The sequence below is a fragment of the Cyanistes caeruleus genome, chromosome 6, assembly GCF_971803275.1.
Source record: "Cyanistes caeruleus chromosome 6, bCyaCae1.hap1.1, whole genome shotgun sequence".
NCBI classification, from domain to species: domain Eukaryota; kingdom Metazoa; phylum Chordata; class Aves; order Passeriformes; family Paridae; genus Cyanistes; species Cyanistes caeruleus.
In genome coordinates, this window is record NC_141706.1 from 56,489,249 (window position 1) to 56,507,754 (window position 18,506).

At 39.6% G+C, this 18,506-nt stretch overlaps 2 protein-coding genes across 8 annotated transcripts in view; one reads left to right on the forward strand and one right to left on the reverse strand.

Annotated features, from left to right (window-relative positions):
• SETD3 (SET domain containing 3, actin N3(tau)-histidine methyltransferase) overlaps positions 1-1,314 on the reverse strand; it is a 60,249-nt gene extending 58,935 nt beyond the window's left edge. Inside the window, exon 1 of one of the 4 annotated variants that reach the window (XM_023927601.2) lies at positions 1,197-1,314. The gene's annotated coding sequence lies outside the window, so the exon portion shown is untranslated. The remainder of the gene's footprint in view (positions 1-1,196) is intronic. The other 3 variants (XM_086894396.1, XM_086894395.1, XM_086894398.1) reach the window with 3 other exon arrangements.
• On the forward strand, positions 1,244-18,437 carry CCNK (cyclin K). 4 transcript variants are annotated; one of them, XM_086894401.1, is made up of 12 exons: positions 1,510-1,772; positions 2,402-2,508; positions 3,537-3,803; positions 4,811-4,892; positions 5,472-5,603; positions 6,375-6,480; positions 6,627-6,684; positions 8,493-8,662; positions 9,573-9,856; positions 13,879-13,912; positions 14,955-15,029; positions 17,113-18,437. In XM_086894401.1, the coding sequence occupies exons 3-12, from the start codon at positions 3,607-3,609 to the stop codon at positions 17,733-17,735; spliced, it is 1,761 nt and encodes a 586-aa protein (XP_086750527.1). In that variant the 5' UTR covers positions 1,510-1,772; positions 2,402-2,508; positions 3,537-3,606; the 3' UTR covers positions 17,736-18,437. The 4 variants fall into 4 exon arrangements, with proteins under 4 accessions (XP_086750525.1, XP_086750527.1, XP_086750526.1 ...); XM_086894402.1 differs by lacking the exon at positions 1,510-1,772 and adding an exon at positions 1,775-1,985; XM_086894399.1 differs by lacking the exon at positions 2,402-2,508 and having other exon boundaries at positions 1,244-1,772.
• Positions 18,438-18,506: the final 69 nt, after the last annotated feature.

The window sequence follows — 18,506 nt, forward strand, 5'->3', positions numbered from 1 at the left end:
AAGCTGTCACTTCAATAGACAGGTGCCTATGTTACATACTCTTATAGAAGGGACAAAGACAATCCACTTTCAGCTTGATCTCAGGAGCAAGCTTAAGTTTCAAAGGCAATTCCATCCAGAAGAGCAGATACCAAGCTCGGGACAAGAGCAGCTTTGAACCGTGAGGGGAAACTTCCAAAAGGAAGAACTGAGCTTGTCCTTATAGCTGAATATAGGGCAAAAAAAATGTATGTCAAACTCAAAATTTAGGCATTTGCTAAGAACTGAAGGCAAAGCACAGCCTCAGCTCAAGCAATTTTAACCAAGTGCTGCTGGGTAAGGAAGAGGAGGAAGGGTTCATGGGACGGGCAGCTGTTGTAGCAAGAGGGGAAGGCTGAAACACCGAGGCTGTTTCAGGAGTAGCGCCCCTGTCAATAAACAGTTTATGATTTATTCTAATTTTAACTGCCCCCCCCCTCTTTTTCCGCCAAAGATTTAACCCCTTTACTAAAGCAGGCTGCAGACGGGGTGAGAAAGGAAAGAAACCAGAGCCCTCTTCTCCAGCCAGAGGAGGGCCCTGAGGAGCCACACACCCGCAGAGCCGCCCCTCAGCCAGACCCCGAGAGCTGGGAGCATGGGACGCTCTATGGGAAGCTGAAGTAGGAGCAGGGAGTATTCAAACCGTATCACATATTAAAAACAAAAAAAAAAAAAAAAAAAAGGGGAAAGGAATTACATCATGGGGAAAGGGGTTTTAAGCCTTTTGCTTTACTCTCGTTTCTATCAGCCTCTCGAGGGGGGATGGGGCAAGGAAAAACGCCAGTGCCGCCGCCTCGCTCACTAGAAACCCGCGCAGGCCGGGCTGGAAAGAACCCGGCCCGCCCATGGAGGACCCGGGGGACCCGCCGGCCCCTCCGGCCGGGCAGCGGGAAAGGGAAAGGCCTGGGCGAGCCGCGACAGAGACTGCGGCTCCCAGGGGAGGAGGACCGGGCCAGCCCCGCACCAGCCACGCGGGGGAAGGCAGGGGCGGCGAGGCCGGCGGAGCGCGCCCCGGGGCGGCGGGAGGGGGCGTCCGGAAAGAGCGGCGCCTCCTGCGGGGAAGGAGGCGGCGGAGCGGGGCGAGCCCACGCCGCCCGGAGAGCTGAGAGGAAAGGCCCGTGCCGCGCCGGGGCGAGGGGCCGAGGCAGGGGAGGGGGCCCGGGCAGGCCCCGCCTTACCTCCCGCCAGCGGCCGCTCCTGCCTGGCCCGAGGGAGCGGCGCACCCGAGCCCGCGCCGGACGCCGCTGCCCGCGGTGGGGAGGCGGTGGCTCCGCCCGGCCCCGCCCCTTCTGCGCCCCCCGCCGCCATTGGCCGAGCTGCCTCCCGCAGGAAGGGCCCTCCCCTCCCGCGCCCGTGGCGCCCAATCCCTCGCGGTCGGCCCCAGAAAGGGCACGGCAGCGCTCCCATTGGCTGTCATTCAGTCCTGTTGGCCCGCCTTCAGATTTCTATTGGTTCCTGAGGCTCGCAATCTTCCCGCTTAGCGTTCCGATTGGTCCGTTCCTAGCGCACGGCGGCACGTCGTCCTCCTGCCGCGGCTCAGCGGCCGCTGACGGAGCCGCGATTGGGCGGGCGGCGGAGGGCGCCGCCGCTTCCCATTGGCGGGACCGCCGTGCTCGCGCGCTACGCCTTTGCGACGTGATGACGCAGCTCGCTGCCTGGCCTGGCTCCCAACATGGCGGCGCGCAGAGCGCGGAGGCCGCGCTGTCGCTGAGAGGCCCCGCGTTCCGGTGCGGCTCCCGCTCCCCGCGAGCTCTGTGAGTGCGCGGGGCCCGCTCGGGCCGCCCGCCGGCGACAGCCGCCGCCTGGGGAAGGGGGGAAGGGGGTGGGGAGGCCGGGGTGGGGAGCGCGCGCCTCCCCGGACACCGACAGCCCCGTGTACGGCGGGCGGGCGGGTCCGAGAGGGGTTGAGCATCCCCGGCCGGGTTGGGGCTGCAGGGGCGGAGCCGCGGTCGGCGGGTTTGTCTCAGGTAAGGTATAAAAAAGCCGCGATCGAGCTCTGGAACACTCCTCCAGTTTAATGGGGTGCGTAAAAAGGCAGGGAAAACTTATTATTTCCGGGCGTTGCGGTCTGGATGGGGACGTTTGAGATGGTTCATTTAAGATGTTTGCGGGTGATAATTGTCGTTCCTGGTTCCGTGTTCGGAAATGCTTTCGCTCCTTTATAGAAGCAGATCTTGTTGCTTCAGGCGCTTTTAGTGTTAACTGGTGTTTAAGCGCTTTAGAAGTTAGAAAGCAAAATATCTTATAAGAAAGAAGGATCGTTACAGTTATAAAAAATAGCACCTTTCTAGTAAATACGATGGGAATGTGCGGTCGTGGCCTGGCGCGCTTTTGTTGATTCTGGAAATAGTTTTTAGTAGCCATTTACTTTTTCTTGTGACAGAATTTAGATCTGTCTGTGACCGATTCTACGAGTTGTGAAGGTGATTCCAAAACCACCCTGAGGCAAAGACAGTTTCCCTTATTCTGAAAAAGAGAAACTTTTTGAAGGTGAGCGAGGTGCTGACTACAGGCAGCGTTCTGTGGCCGTTCACGTGATCTAACTTCCGTTGTCGGAAGGGAAACGTCTCGAAAAGTAATAGCTGATTGTAAGAGTTATAAGTTTGGGTCTTCCTATGACTGCCTTGCTTCGAGCGAATACATTGCATCATATGTTGATCACAGCCTGTTATGCAAACCTTTGCAGGTGACTGCAGTAATCTGTGCATAGTATCTGTAGTTGAATTGGAGTAAGAGCAGTTTTGTGCCTGAAAGAAATAAAGGCAGCGAATGTTCATTCTGTAAGCTGAGGCACGGCTGAACGTCTGTCATAATTCAAACCCCAGAAAGGTGCCTGCAGAGCTTTGTGATCTGCACCTATGTACACAAAGTGCTGGTAAACACAGGCAAGTAGGAGACTCCTGGAGTGTTTTCAGTTGCCTTGTTTGGAGGATGATTTTAGGTGCTACCTTACTCTACAAACTCACTGCCATCGTCTTAATCTTGGTAGGTGAAAAGAACATTGATGCATTTTTTTTCTTTAAGTAATGCATCACAGCTCACTTTGCAAAGCTTCTGCCAAGTGGTTGCTGCTGGGGTATCCCTGGGAGCAGGCAGATATTTCAGTGGCCATTCAGGCTCAGCTCACCAGTGCCCTTCCTAGTTACCAAGAGTCAGCTAATCCCACTAACTTTTCAAATCTTTCTGCAGCCATCACTGAATTGTTTTTCCTACTTTTATGGACAAAGTAGGTGGAAGTTGTTGTACTAAGAAATAGCAAGATATCGTTGGAGATGTATTCTTGAGTTTCCTTATTAAACAGATAATAGCAAGGATAATCTATGGCTTTTTCTTTGATCGTGTTTGCAATATATGGGGAGGATAAAGGCAAAGTTCTTGGTTACTTTTCTTTGAGCATAGGAAAAAGTTCTTTCCAACAGGCAAGGCTAAGCACTATTCCTCTTTACTCCTCTTTGAGAAGGAACTAGAGGGGACAGCTGTCTCTATTTTTAAAGAATTCCTTTTTTCTTTTCTTCAAGGTCCTGAAGTGACTCTCTGAAGACTTCGTTTTTGAAAATTTAAAAAGCAAAAACAATTCTGTTTTAATAAATGAAGGAGAATAAAGAAAATTCCAGCCCTTCTGTAAACTTGGCAAACCTGGACCATACAAAGCCATGCTGGTACTGGGATAAGAAAGATTTGGCACATACACCATCACAGCTTGAAGGGCTTGATCCAGCTACGGAGGCACGATACCGCAGGGAAGGGGCCAGATTCATATTCGATGTGGGAACACGTTTAGGGCTGTATCCTTTGAACTCGTGTTGGTATGAAATGTCTTTATGAGTAGTGAGTTTTCAGAATAAAATGTACAAGAAATGTGATATCCTCAGCTGTTCAGATGTTTAATTGTTAATCAAAAATATATTTGTGTTTATGTGCCTTCGATGTAATGTGTTCCTACACAATTTCTATCCATTCATTGGCTAAACAAGGTTCCAATTTGGCGAGAGGGAAGTAAGATGCTACAAACTTTCAAATTAAGAGTAACTTCTGTGAGTTAGGAAACTCAGTGTTTCACTGTATGAATATACGTGACTTCTCAAATGTTGAATTTTTCCCTCAGTTTTTTGATTATGCCTTTGAAGCTTCTAACCTCTGCCTCTCCAGTCTTAGTCTTTGGTGGCTGGTTTTTTTTGTTTCATTGGTTTGGGATTTACAACTCCTTCTGACTGTCCCACTCTCTCATAGATGGCCACTTAAATTTTCTTCCTATGTTTCCTTCAATCTTAGTTCTTTCTTTAGCATAGTGAAGACAAAATTTTTACTTTTTTACTTTTTATTTTTTTACTTTTCTTAAAGTGAAGATTAGGGAGCATGTTCAGATTTTATTTGCATTTGTAGGTGTGAATAGTAACTTTCCTCCACACCAGCATTTGAATGTGAAGTGATAATTGTTCTGTTCCTTCTGTACCTACTGCTGGGTTTGACCTTCTCTGAAGCAGGTATGGTGCAACACAGGGATGACCTTAAGTGCATCCTCTTGTAAATACAACCAGGACTTTGCACACTTACAAAAAATGCTTTAGATATCAGCTGCATCTGGGTGTAATCATAGCATTTACACAGCTTCAAGGGCTTTTGTGGCTTTTTGGTTTTCTTTTTCTAAAGCTCTTGTTTTACTTGCATTGTGTTCTAACTGGTCACTGAACAGCCAATTACTTGAAGTACTTGATAAAGCAGTATCCATTGTGCATGTTTGGTTTTAAATTTATTTTATGTTCTGTTTGAAAGTCCTTAATCTACACCACAGACATTATGACACTCTAGCAACCGGAATAATTTATTTCCATCGTTTTTATATGTTTCATTCCTTCAAACAGTTCCCAAGATATGTAAGTATTTAGAATATTGATGACTTGATGATTGCACTAGGCAGGGACTATTTGAAATGGTGATTAGTCACTTGGGTACTACTACTGCTGTTCGCTACAGGAAGATGTAAAATTAACATTTTGTCTTTTAATTGTTGCAGCTTAAAATTTGTTGTTCTTGCCTGTTTACACATTTCTTTATGCTCAGAAATGTGTTGGCATTGCAGTTACGACTTGCTGATACTGTTCTTTAGGCATAGCAGCTGTAGTGCTGGCACTTCTGTATTAGCTGAAAGTAAAAAAGAAGTGTAATACAGTTTTAAAACTGCTTGACAGACAACACTGAGCTGGGACAAATTGTGCTTTGGTATTCTGACCTTGAAATGAAGGTATATAAAATAGACAATCCTCCAAAATCTGTTTTTTTCCTCTGAGGAAATAAAAGTTTATATTAAAATTAGAAATTAGTATGCTTGTTAAGTCTTTCTTGGGAGACTTCTACAGAACTGTTAATGGAAGCTGACAATGCTTTTGTAAAGCTATCCTGTATTGCATATCTACATGCAGATCACTTTTTGAAAGTACTTGCTTTTTTTTTAGGTGACAGGAGCCTGCTGTCTCTTCCTAGCAGGAAAGGTTGAAGAAACACCCAAGAAGTGTAAAGATATAATTAAAACAGCTCGTAGCTTGCTAAACGATGTACAGTTTGGGCAGTTTGGAGATGACCCAAAGGTAAAAATACTCATATTGAAATTGATTTCATCCTGTTGTCCTGTAGTAAAGTGACACACATTCAGTAGAGCATTGACTGATTTTCAGTTGTTTTAAATTAAATTAGATGTTCAGCATGCATTTATGGCTCTTCTGAGTAATGTGATTGGTAGCTATGAAAGTAATTCTTTCTAATACAAGTAGCTTTGGGAGCTTACTGGATTAATTGTTTTCATAAAAAAGTTTGCATTTTATTTCATGTAAATTCTGATATTATTTTGCAAATTAAAGTAAATTGGAGTAATTTCAGCCAGTGCAATAAATCATCTGAATGGGATTTTAGGAAGTAGTTAGTAGTGAATCTTAAATAAGTGAACTGGATCTCAAAAGTATTGAGAGGTTTCTTGTTTACAGTATTGACTTAGCAAAACTATGCTTCTCTTAAAATTTGCTTATTTTAAATAGCAGAAGGACTTGAAACTTTTGTATGAAATGTGGTAGAGCTTATATTTTTGTTGTGATTTTATATCTGACAATTTCATGCTGTGTCTGGTTCAGTTCATTCCTCTGCAGAGGAATAGGGATTTTAAACACCACATCCCCTGTCCTCACTTAAATAAATGTGAAGTAAAGGTATCTGAGTTTAAAATAATAAGTTGGAGAGCTTTCTGTTCTCCTTGGAGACAAACATGGTTGCCTGGAGGTGCTGTGTTGTCATGCTCTCTATACTGGCATGAAGGGTTTTTGACTGAACGAAGGAATAATACCTTGTAACTCTCTAACTCTCTATAGGAAGAAGTGATGGTACTTGAAAGGATCTTACTACAAACAATAAAGTTTGATTTGCAAGTGGAACATCCATACCAATTTCTTCTCAAATATGCCAAACAACTCAAAGGTAAAATATTGCAGGGTGAGCAAGTAATATTTGTTATTGATTTCCAGAACTTAATATATTAACAGTGCAAGAATATTCTGCTTCCAACTGTTTGTCCCTCCTAATCTTATGTCCTTTTTTTTTTTTTTTTTCTGATCGTTTTTCAGGAGACAAAAATAAAATTCAAAAACTGGTTCAAATGGCATGGACTTTTGTCAATGACAGGTAAGATACACTTAGGAAACATTCTGAAAATGAAATAGTTACTGTTGCTTACTTTGTTCTGACACTGGATATTTTTTTGACAAATATTTGATATTTTTTTTCTGCTTGTTACATGTTTTCTTGGTCCTGTTCCTCATTTTTTCGTTCCATCATCCATGATAGTTCCATTGGCCACAAAATCTGGAATGAGTATGAAGTAAGACCTCTGCAATGTTGTAGTACTAATTTAGTGCTGCATTAAAAAGAAACTTACTGTTTGAAAGGGTCAAAACAAATTCTAAATCTCCAGGATACAAACTGGCTTCTTGCCAAATCTGTGATGTATGGTACATTCAGAAAGAAAGAAGTCACTTTTCAATTCCATCACGTTCATCAATATATTTTTAATGTGACATTTTGGTAATATTGAAGAAGCCATTAAATTCACTGAGGAATAGAGGTTTTAGCACTGGATTTGCAATTTCTTGAATAATGGACTTATAAGAATCATACTAATTAATGGGAGTGCATGTAAAAGCACTTCTCATGTGTATTGAAAAGAAAACCAAAACAACTTGACACACTTTAGTCTTGTTCAGGAGGATTCTACAGAGCTTGGCAAGTTAATTTATTAAGGACTTGAGTATTACTTTTTGTTTCTATAGCAAACTCTTAAGAAAATATGTAAGTGGTCTGACTGTACAGAAATTGTGAATACAGTCATGCCTACAGCAGTAGAATATCATAAAAGAAAGAGGTGCATTTTCAGTCATATACCTGATTCGAATTAGCCCTGTGTGGCTTCAAATTCTGTAGATACCACCTAAACTCCAAATTAATTTGATCAAAATTAATGTGGATCTCAAGAGATGTTTATTTCAGCCGTTGTCAGTTGTGGAGGTAATGATCTTACAGATAGAAGAAAGTTATGGCATGACTGTCACTATTAAATCTGTCAATCTACTGTAATTTCTCCATCAAAGTTTGGACACCATTGTACTTGCAATTAGATAGTGTTTAATCTTTAGAAAAACCTAACAATTAAAATGCACTTCAGGAAAAGGCATATGAAATTGGAGGGGTTGTTTCAAATCATGCATTATAATTATCTCTGTTCTGAAAAGACTGGATTGTGCTTACTTAATAAGCACCATATTACCATATTAGAAGTTTACTTTGTTCATAGGATCCTATGAAAATCTGTGCTTTGCACCACAGGTCTTTAGAATACGGTGTCCTGTTCTTATACAGCCACAGTGAATTCATGGAAATTCAACTGGCTGGCTGGATTTAAAATTCTGTAAACAGATTATATGTTACAGAATATATGGAGAAAAGTGATAAAAAAAATCCATAATTTAAAGTTGATATGAGGAAATAGTAACTGATTATGACAGAAACTTGGTTAATATCAATAATACCAATGACATCAATTATTTTAGCATTAGCTTTAACAAAGGCTTTTCAAGAGATAACCTTTGATATGTTGATTCAAAACTTGAGTTGCTCTTGACAAGTTGCTTTATAAATTCATGTTGGCTGCTCTGTGGGGTTTTGGGTTTTTTTAATATTTGTTTATATTTTATTGACAAACATTTGGAAGCTCTAAAATCTGATTTGGGACTTATTTCATGACAGTGGTAGTCCAGAATAGTTTAGTTTTGTAAACTCTGTTGTTTAACAAGGCTCTTCATTAAAATTGCCTGAGAAGTTAGAATTGTGGTGGGATTTTATGCCCTGTTAATTATAGCTGCTGTACATGAAATTGCACTTGGACAATCAGGCAATCTCCAGGGTTGTGTTTTGTTTTGGTTTATTTTCTGTTGCAGTCTCTGCACTACACTGTCCCTGCAGTGGGAGCCTGAGATCATAGCTGTTGCAGTTATGTACTTAGCAGGTCGTTTGTGTAAGTTCGAAATACAGGAATGGACATCAAAACCTATGTACAGACGATGGTGGGAGCAGTTTGTCCAAGATGTTCCTGTTGATGTTTTGGAAGGTATGAAAACCGTTTCCCACAGTATTTAACTGTGTGGCCTAGGTTGTGATTAAATACAAATAGCTTTTTATCTAGGTTTCAGTCAAAATAATCTCATGTCAAGTATGTAACTCAGGTCACATGTGCTATGCCTTAATCTGGTTTTAAATTGAACTGGTTTAGCTTAGAAGTATATTTATCATCATGATTAATCTTTTGTTCAATGTTTGTTTTACAATTCGTTTAGTTTATAACACATCTCATTAGCCAGAACTGTCTTGCTGTGTTTTCTATTTTTTTAATGATTATCTACTCCCCATTTTAAATAAGTGGTTCTATAAACACTGGAATTAACAGAGCATGATTTCAAGTGGTTTTCCCATTGATAATTGATTTCTTTGACCAAATTGTGCTGGTTAGAGGTTTTTTTATGGTGTACCATGAACGATAAACAGATTACAGGGACCTTTAGCTACTAACTTATTGGAAGAAGAATTTAGTACTAGTCTTTTGCTTAATTTCGTAAAACTTTTTTGACTGGCCTAACAGACATGTATGTTTTAACATAATCTTCTTCCACTTGCTTTCTTGCTGTATTACTGTCCTGTGAGCATGGTTACCTGGCTCTCCAGTCACACAGTAATGACATAAAGTGCATTATTACCAAGACACTGTGTTCTTCTGAATGGTGTGCATGTACCTGTATATATTGCTCAGGATAGGCAGAAGAAACTTCCAGAAATGGAAGTATAAGTTGAAAATTAATCTTCTTTTAAAAAGTTATTTTATTCATTATAATGATGAGTAAGATTTGCAGTCAGTTTTTCCAAAGTTGAGGTCCAGTAAAAATCAGAGTTGATAATTGTGTTAAATATACACTTGTACATTATAAGGTTGTAATACTTTGGAATTTTCTTTCTTTATTATTAAGATATCTGTCATCAGATCCTGGATCTATACTCACAGGGAAAACAGCAAATGCCTCATCATACTCCTCATCAGTTGCAGCAGCCACCATCTCTTCAGTCTACACCCCAGGCACCTACAGTACAGCAGTCACAGCAATCCCAGAGTTCAGAGCAATCCCAGACACAGCAGCAAAAAGAGTCTCAGCAGTCAGCGCAGCAACAGCAGCAGCAGCAGCAAACACAAGCACAGCAATCCAAAAAACCCTCTCCCCAGTCAAGTCCTCCTAGACAGATTAAGAGACCAGCAGTAAGTTGAACTTTAACTTGCAATTTATTTTCAGGCTGATCTGATGCCCATTAGATTTAAAGGCCACAATGTGCAACAGACTTGTGTTTGCTTTAAAAATGAGCCTTGTCATTAATTTAATGTAGTTGATTTTCCTTGGTTGTGTGGCAACTTTGCTAATGCAGAACAGCCTTAACAGTTCTGACATATGACATTCTTATTCCACTTGAGCCAAAAGCCATGGAGAGACTTCTAAGCCAAGAGCTGTTCAGGTTCTCAGTGTTTGTGGTTCTGGGCTATCAAACTTCATTGTTTTCTCTGTTAAGCAGGTTTAATTCAGGGAGGTTTTCTTGTGCTGTACCTGAATGTGGAGATGTGCACAATGCTGATGAAGACTTTATTTGACTCTTTGATTACTAATAATATTAAGAGAATAGTGACTTCTGAAGTTATGTCAAAATTATTTTTAAAAAAGTCTTTTAAAATAATCCTTTAATGGTAGCAGCCTATAAATCATCATATTTTATAGCTTCACTTTGTCCATAATATCACATCACAATTGAAAATAAGAAGCTATATTAGCATAGTGTCACAAGTACCCTGAGCACTTTTCAACAGCCATCAAGTTCAAATGAAGATTTCAGATTTTAATCTATACTTTCGTTATTTTTTTTTTCACTGGTAAGTTAGGAAAAAAAAAAGTGTTATGCAAGTCTTCTTTCATGTGTACTTAGCAAGAGGAGTGTTTTCAGAAGTACAGTCTTTGGAACAAGTCCATTCAGAATGTAAATTTTCTTCAAACTTTTTCTCTAACTTGTAATGAATACGTTCCCAAATTAGAAAAACAACAAACTAAAAGAACCAAACCAAAAACTAGAAGTAAGCAGCAAATATTGGAATAAAATGGAATTGGAAGAGTGCAGCATTTTCCTGATGGCAGACTCCCAAAACAGACAGACAAAAATATAACTCTGTAAAATCTTGGTCTTGTAAGTGCTGGATAGAACTTACTAGAGGAGAAGACCTGCACTGAAATTTTTAGTTGTTGCACTGAACTTTAGCATTGTTCAGTATAGTAAGAAGATAATGTTATTCATTAACTTGAAAAGTGTGAGAGTTCTTTATAGGTATTATATATTTCTTCTCATACTTTTTATACCATCTGCACAAATTCTGCTTGAGTTGTCTGACCTGTAGGATCTCTTACTATTTTTCTTCAACAATAATAATGCTTGGGACAGTTTGGCACATCAGAAACTGTTACTAACAATTTTGTATTTTCCTATGTGTGCCATCTAAGTTTTTATGAATGCTTGTTCATTCCCGTAAAAGATCTACCATTACAGTACTACTGATTTTGCCCTATCCCATAACTTAATGAAGTATCTCGTGCAAAAAGGTGATGCTTTTGAATGAACAGTATCTGTTGTTCTTGAACAGTCGCTTCTGGTCAACCCATAAGTGAAACTTACCTTTTCCTGAAATTAGTTTGAGGTCCATCACCTAATCATCAAGGAAAAAAATAGTAGATACACCGTAAGCAGCCACAACAAATAAAAAGCAAAGGGTGTCTCAATGGAGTTTTGTAGGAATACAGCACAAGCAGCATGAGTTTAAGAAAAGTAGATGTAGTGATCCAAATTTGTTCTTTATCCTGGGATAACAAGTGGCCTGGGAGAATAAGATGTGTAGTCTTTGTAGGCTTTACTAGGTGCTTCTAAAATGTTCTTGAGTTACATACACCATAAACCTTACTTAAAATTTTTGTCTGCTTCTATAAATAGGGCTTTGCATGACTTCTTCTTTAGTTTGTGCAGAACAGAAATACACTTTGTTCCTGGAGGCTAGATTTTCAATTTACATGAACTCTTATAACTCCCATTACCTTCTACTGAACCAGGATGCTTTCAAGCAGCTGAGGCATTGGCCCATGATTTACAGTCCATATCAGATGTCTAAAGCATCTGCACATCCTCTACATCTCTAGTGATGAAGAGTGCTCAAATTTTCAGTTGATTTCACTAAAAATATACTTGTGAATCATTAGATGTAAATAGTATTTTTATTTGGATTAAACTAGAAATTGTTATGGGGGACAATTGTATTCCTCATAGAAACAGCAGTAAAGGAACAGTTCCATTGTATAGATTCAGCTGAAGGTATTAAATACCCATCAGCATGACAGTACCTAATGTTGATAATTTATTATTATTTATTATGACCCTTGGGTGTTCTGGCTGGGGCAGTACAAACTACAGTGCAGTAGAATGACCAAATAAATCTCATCTATCTCTATTTTAACAGATGCCATTATTAGAGAATTGTTGTTGCTTGATCCTTTTTTTTTTCCTTTAGCATAAATGCAGTTTAAATTGATGTTTGTTTTTTTTTCTATCATGAGTTATTTTGCTCCAGTTTCCTGTTCCACTATAATAGTGTACCTTGATGTTGTTTTTTGAATATTGCTCCATATTAACAAATGCACAGTAAATTAATTGCTTGTCACCTGAAGTGATCAACTGATTTCCCAAAAGGAGTGATTTTTGGAAAAGATCCAACAAGTAGTGATTTGCTTTTATTTGAAAGTGTAGGGAGAGCTGATGCAGTTTTACAGGCATGGATTTTAGTGCTAGAAAGTCAAGAAAAGACCATCCAAGTAAAATGAAAGCAGAAGATGAGTCCATGAGAGTCACTAAGAAAGAAGTATGTGTGTTTGAAATGGTAAGATAAAGATTGTCCTTAAAAAGTAGGAAAGCATCTGGAAGGTTTCTGGAAAATTGAAATTATTATCAAAGGAATATAAGAATGAGGTTGTCTCAAGAAGGCAAAAATTAAGACAGAAAAAATTTTGAGAATACCCATCAGAATTAAGGAAAAATGCTGTTCAAGTTGGATTGAAGTGTGTGTCCATTCTTGCTGTGGAAAGTGAAGGAAATAGAGGAACAGTATATGCAAGTAAAGCTACTAGAGATAAACAGTCTCTTAAAAAACCATTTTCATTGAAAAGACAAAGAAGCTATGTACTGTACCCCTCTGACCTTCATCATTCTTTCTAAATATAGTTGTACTTAAAATATCAATTAAGTTCTCTGCTTTTCTTAGAAACCATCAAGTAGTCACCTCAGTGGGACCATGTAATCTGGGAAGATTTTTTTATTCCCTTATCCATAGCTGTTTAAAAAACTACAACAAAACAACCAACAAAAGAAGAAAAGATCCAACCAAAAACTATTGATTGGAAGGATGATGTGGGGGTTTGTGGGTTTTGTTCAGTGTGCATACATTTTTTTCCTGGCATAACATTTGGATTTTATACAATGCTTTCCATCTGAAGGCTTCTGAAATGTCTTATGCTGTGCAACACTTTCACTGCCCTCCTGTCTTGGTAAATAAAGCGTGAGAGCCTGAAGTGATTTTGGCAAAGGTTGAGTGACAGGTCAAAGCAGAATTGGGAACAGAGGCCAAGCCTCTTGTTTTCAGCTCAGTGAGCAGTGAACCAGACCATGACGTATGTGCAGTGGATGATAAATATATTAAATGAAATGTAACACTCAACAGTGGGAACAGCAGGAAATGCTGCATATAAAATACCTGTTATTTTTTCCAGTCTTTTCATTCTGCTAGTTAAGCTGGGCTTCCCCAGTGTGATTTGACTTTGTTTGTCTTGCGTTGTTGACAGTGTTTGTCTTGCACTTAGCATAAGAAACTATAGAAGCATTTAGGTTGGAAAAGATCTTTAAGATCATCAGCTCCAATCTTTAATGCAGCACTGTCAAGTCCACCACTAAACCATGTCCCCAAGTGCCACATCTACACATCCCTTGAATACGTGCAAGGGATGGTGATTGAACCACTTCCATAGGCAGCCTGTTCCAATGCCTGACCACCCTTTCCATGAAGAAATTTTACCTCATATCCAACCTAAACCTCCCTTGGTACAACTTGAGGCTGATTCTTCATGTCCTGTCACTTGTTACCTGGGAGAAGAGATTGAATGCAATGGTCTTATTTTTATCTTTGTTTTTTTTCATTTTTTCAAACAGGCTGTATCTCCAAAAGAAGAAACAAAGGCAGCAGGTAAATATTAATATTCTGTTCATGTTGCTTCCATTTTACTGCTTAAACTAGAATAAGTAATTTGCTGACATGCACTTAGCTTGTTTGCTTACAGGCTTGTCAGTTCTAAACTATCTTGATCCTGATAATGTATCTTGAACATATACTATAACTGTTTTTAAAATGTTCCTAACTGCAAAACTTTAAATTGAGTATAACTTCCACAAGCATCCCTTAATAGAATCTATTCAGTAGAAGTCTTGCTAAACTAGTCAACTCCCAATGCATCATATGGGAGTAGTTCCTCAGAAAGCTGTGAGGCCTTGAAGTGGCTGAAGGTACCTCGTCATTAAATAGCTGCGCTAGCACTTAGTGGTTGGTAATCAGTGATGTTTGTAATTGCTTGTTGGCATGGCTGCCACTAAAAGGCAGTTAGTGTCAATAGCTAGTGTAGTGAAAGAAATGCACAGTCACTGCAGTGATCATTCCTGGTTCTTTTGTTTGTTTGGGGCTTTCTCTTCATTTTGCTGTTTTGGAACAAAGTAGTTCAGGATACTAGGATGTACTTCCTAAGGAAGTCTGGCACTTAGTCCCCTGTAGCTGTGCAGATAGATTCCAGACAGCTGTCTCTTTCTCCCTCCTCTCTCTTGTCCAATTGCTATTTTGTTTGGTTTCTGACACATTTCCCTAGCAGAGCATAGGTCAGCCTCTTCTGAGAGTTATTCCAACTATTTACAAGTTAAAGTTTTGGGCTAGAAAATATACAACTTGCTCATCTTCACTTACATACTACTATTGGGACAGTTTCTCTCTAGTTACAAAGTCATTTGAACTCGCAGGCATACGTTCTTTTGGAAGACTTGTATGTGATACTTGATGCCAGTTTTTTTACACAAAGGTGTTGATTTTAGTTTTCTTTATTAAACATACTTAGTTAATAGGATTTCCACTGTACTTTTGCATAGTGTAAGGTGATGTGATAATCATTAGCATGAGACCAGAGATGGAATCTGGAAAATATTGCAGAGCAATAACCAATCACTAACTAATAAATGTTTTTTAGAACCACCACCACCATCTAAAATTCCTAAAATTGAAACTTCACATCCACCAATACCTCCTGCACACCCACCTCCAGGTAAGCATTTATTTTCTTAATCGCATTTATTCTTCTTGTTAACTTCCTTGCTTTTCATTCAAGTAATGGTAGGTAATGCTTTGGGAGCAGGGGTTTGTTGCCTCGCTAATCAGCTTGGCAAGTAAAAATACAAGGTTGATGAGCTCTAGAGGGAATTTCATCGTTGTAGCACAGGCTTTTCCAGACAGAAGTAAAAAACTTACGATGGAAACAAGCCTGTACTAGGTAGATAAAGACAGAACAAAGCTGCAACAGTTAAAGGCCTAAAAGACTAAAACTAATTGTTAATAGCAGGCTAAAAGGGTCTTCTTGATTTCAAAAGGATAGTAGAGGCCATATTAGATTACTGGAGCAGCATTCAGCTGTCCTGTAGAAATTTTCCATGTTATATCTGTCATACAGGAATTCTGCAGGTGTGGAACTGCCAAACAATGAAGGGGATGCTTTCTTTGCTGTACTTCAAAAGAGGACTTTTTTTTCTGCAAGAGAGCATTAATACTGCACACATGCCATATGTTTGCAAAATAAACTGTACTGTTGAAAAAGTGTGCTTCCAGCACTTTGATGCATCAGCTGTCTTCTAGTGACCCTTAAATATGACATAAATATTTCACAGACCATGGTCCATAATATAACTGTAAGATGACAGCTTCTAACAGGGAGCTAGAAGAGAGAAAAGCAGTCATTTGTTAAAATCTAATGAAGAATTAATTTTTCTAAATACCATACTCATTATTCCTTCAGTTGTTAAATCTTGAATGCATATCTTGCATCCAGAATGGTTCTGAAAATGAGCAGATGAGGAAATTATTGCCAGCTAGAATTTAGGAGCTAGAAGTCACTGAAATCATGAGTACCACAGCCAGCATACCCACCTTTCGTGATTTAATTATGTGGCTTTCCTAGGGGGAAATTTCACTGTTAAAATCCTATTTAGGCAGGTAATGGATTTATTTCCCTTGTTAATGGAAATTTTCCTCTTTGTTTATAGAAGGATGTAATTGTACAAACATTATCAAAATAAAGGGCAGCTCTGTGGAAAAGTCAGGTGAAAACCAAGAATGCATCTTGGCCAAGTGAACTAGGAGGAGGATTTATCTCAAATTCTGTTTAACAGTGACAGTGTAGTATGCCACTAGAAATGACTGCCTTGTATGTTTCTAAATAGCTTTTCTTACTGAATGATGTTGTAGATGCTTATATATACAAGCAAGATGAATGTCAAGATGTCCCAAACTCTTTTTTGTTGGTTGTTTTAGTAATCTTTCTTACCATACAGAGAGGTTGCTATTAGGTTTGTCATCCTAGTGGTATTACTTACTTCGTAATTTCTGCATTAAGAGGGGAAAGCAAATGATTCTTATTTAGAGAGAGGGCAGCTTAAAGCATGTTATTTTCAGAAGTGGTTAAGTATAATTTTGTAAAATGCTGACCTTTTTACTAACTTCTCCAGTATGTCAGGTACTGAGTTCACTGAAATTAATCAGTGGGACAAAGCTGGTCAGATTTCATGTCCTTCTTACTTACCCTTTGGTTTTCTTTTTCTCTTTCTTTGGTAAACAGTTTTAGAACTGAGTGTTAAAGACTTGAGATTTGACCTGTGTTCTCAAGTAATGTTTCCAAATATGGGAGGCAGGTGAAGTGCAGAGGGTAATCCTAGCCCACCTCCTGGACTACCAAAGAGGTAGAAAGGAGGCCTGGACTAAAGAAGGTGGAAGCACTAAACTAAAGATTTTTGGTATTGTGAATCCTTTGACTTTTTCAATCCACTAGTTATGATTCCATCCATCCAGTCTCTTATTTCTGCTGATTGTACAATAATATTTAAATAGTACAACAACATAAAAAATAGTAGTAAGAAAAATGAATTTAACTTTTAGAATGGGAAAAGCTGGCCTTGAAGCTTTGATAGGCAGCTTAGTTGGTTTTTAGTGACCTTAGAAGGTCTGACTGGATACCATATGGCATTCAGAGACTTAGAGAATTGAGTTCACTTTTGCTAATTTAACTGAAGGAAAAATATAAAGTATTCAGAAGCTGTTCTTGCCACTATCCTTCAAAAAAAAATAATTTTCTTTTCCAGAGCGCAAGCCTCCTTTGACAACAGCAGTTTCAATGGGAGAACCAGAGCAATCTACTACTGTGGACTCAGTAGATATGCCAAAGGTCCAGATCCCTCCCCCTGCTCATCCTGCCCCAGTACATCAACCTCCACCTCTGCCACATCGTCCCCCACCCCCACCTCCCACCAGTTACATTACAGGGATGTCTACTACAAATTCTTACATGTCGGGGGAGGGCTATCAAAGTCTGCAGTCAATGATGAAAACAGAAGGACCAACATATGGAGCTTTACCACCGGCCTATGGACCACCAGCTCATCTACCATATCATCCTCATGTCTACCCTCCCAACCCTCCACCACCAGTTCCACCTCCACCCCCTGCTTCTTTCCCCCCACCCAATATTCCACCTCCTACTCCTGGATATCCTCCTCCACCCACATACAACCCTAATTTCCCACCTCCAAGACTGCCTCCAACTCATGCAGTACCACCTCATCCACCTCCAGGGCTGGGAATGCCACCAGCTAGTTATCCCCCTCCTACTGTTCCCCCAGGTGGACAGCCACCTGTACCACCTCCAATTCCACCACCTGGTATGCCACCTGTAGCAGGACTTGGACGTGCTACATGGATGAGATAGCATGAGGTCATTTGCACGATATACCTTTATGTTGATTAGGCAGGAGTAGATAGCCAAAACCTACATTGTAAAGATGAAGAGGAGGGTAATCTGTATAATTTAGAGGAAGAAATGAAAGTAAATGAAAATTTAGCTGATCTGTTTGCAGTATGGTTTATGGTGAGTTATATAGGCTTCTAGATTTTAATCAGCTTTGCAGTATCTATTCTAACTTTATACATTTGACTTAAGTTTAAATTGTCTTGACTTATTCCAGCACTGGATTACTTTGTACTAGCAAAACCAGCCATATTGGCTCAATTATATCAGTAAGAAGAAAATTTCCTTCTAGAAATCAGTGCCTATTTTTAAGTATCAAAATAGCCAGATACTATGATATTTGATCTATAATAAGAAACGTCATTTTTAATAGTAAGTAAAACAACACGATGTCAAGCATAAAAGCTGCTTTATTTAAGAGAGATTCTGAGTGCTAGCTGACTGGAATAATTTTGAGGTGTTTGCCTTGCTGATAGTTTTGGTTTGGAATGTACTGGTATCTTAAAATATTGTATGTTTACACCTATTTGCAAATTCCTGTACATAATATATATATTTTCTAAGTGTGAAAGTCTGAATGTAACAGCCTACTGTGATGTACATCATAGTTATAAATGGGACTACTTTGTTCACTCTACCCAAATAAAATTGGTTCCAAATTTAGTGGATTTCCAGGTTTTTCATCTTAGTTCAGAGGTCATAACTGTGGTTACTCCAAGATACTTACTCCAA

What these genes read in the sequence shown, in the direction of transcription:
- CCNK (XM_086894399.1), top strand. Translation starts at nt 3,607, where the DNA reads ATGAAGGAGAATAAAGAAAATTCCAGCCCTTCTGTAAACTTGGCAAAC. An exon ending in GTGGGAACACGTTTAGGGCT is followed by an intron (nt 3,804 to 4,810) that starts GTATCCTTTGAA and finishes TCTACACCACAG; the next exon opens with ACATTATGACACTCTAGCAA. An exon ending in TCCTGCACACCCACCTCCAG is followed by an intron (nt 15,030 to 17,112) that starts GTAAGCATTTAT and finishes TTTCTTTTCCAG; the next exon opens with AGCGCAAGCCTCCTTTGACA.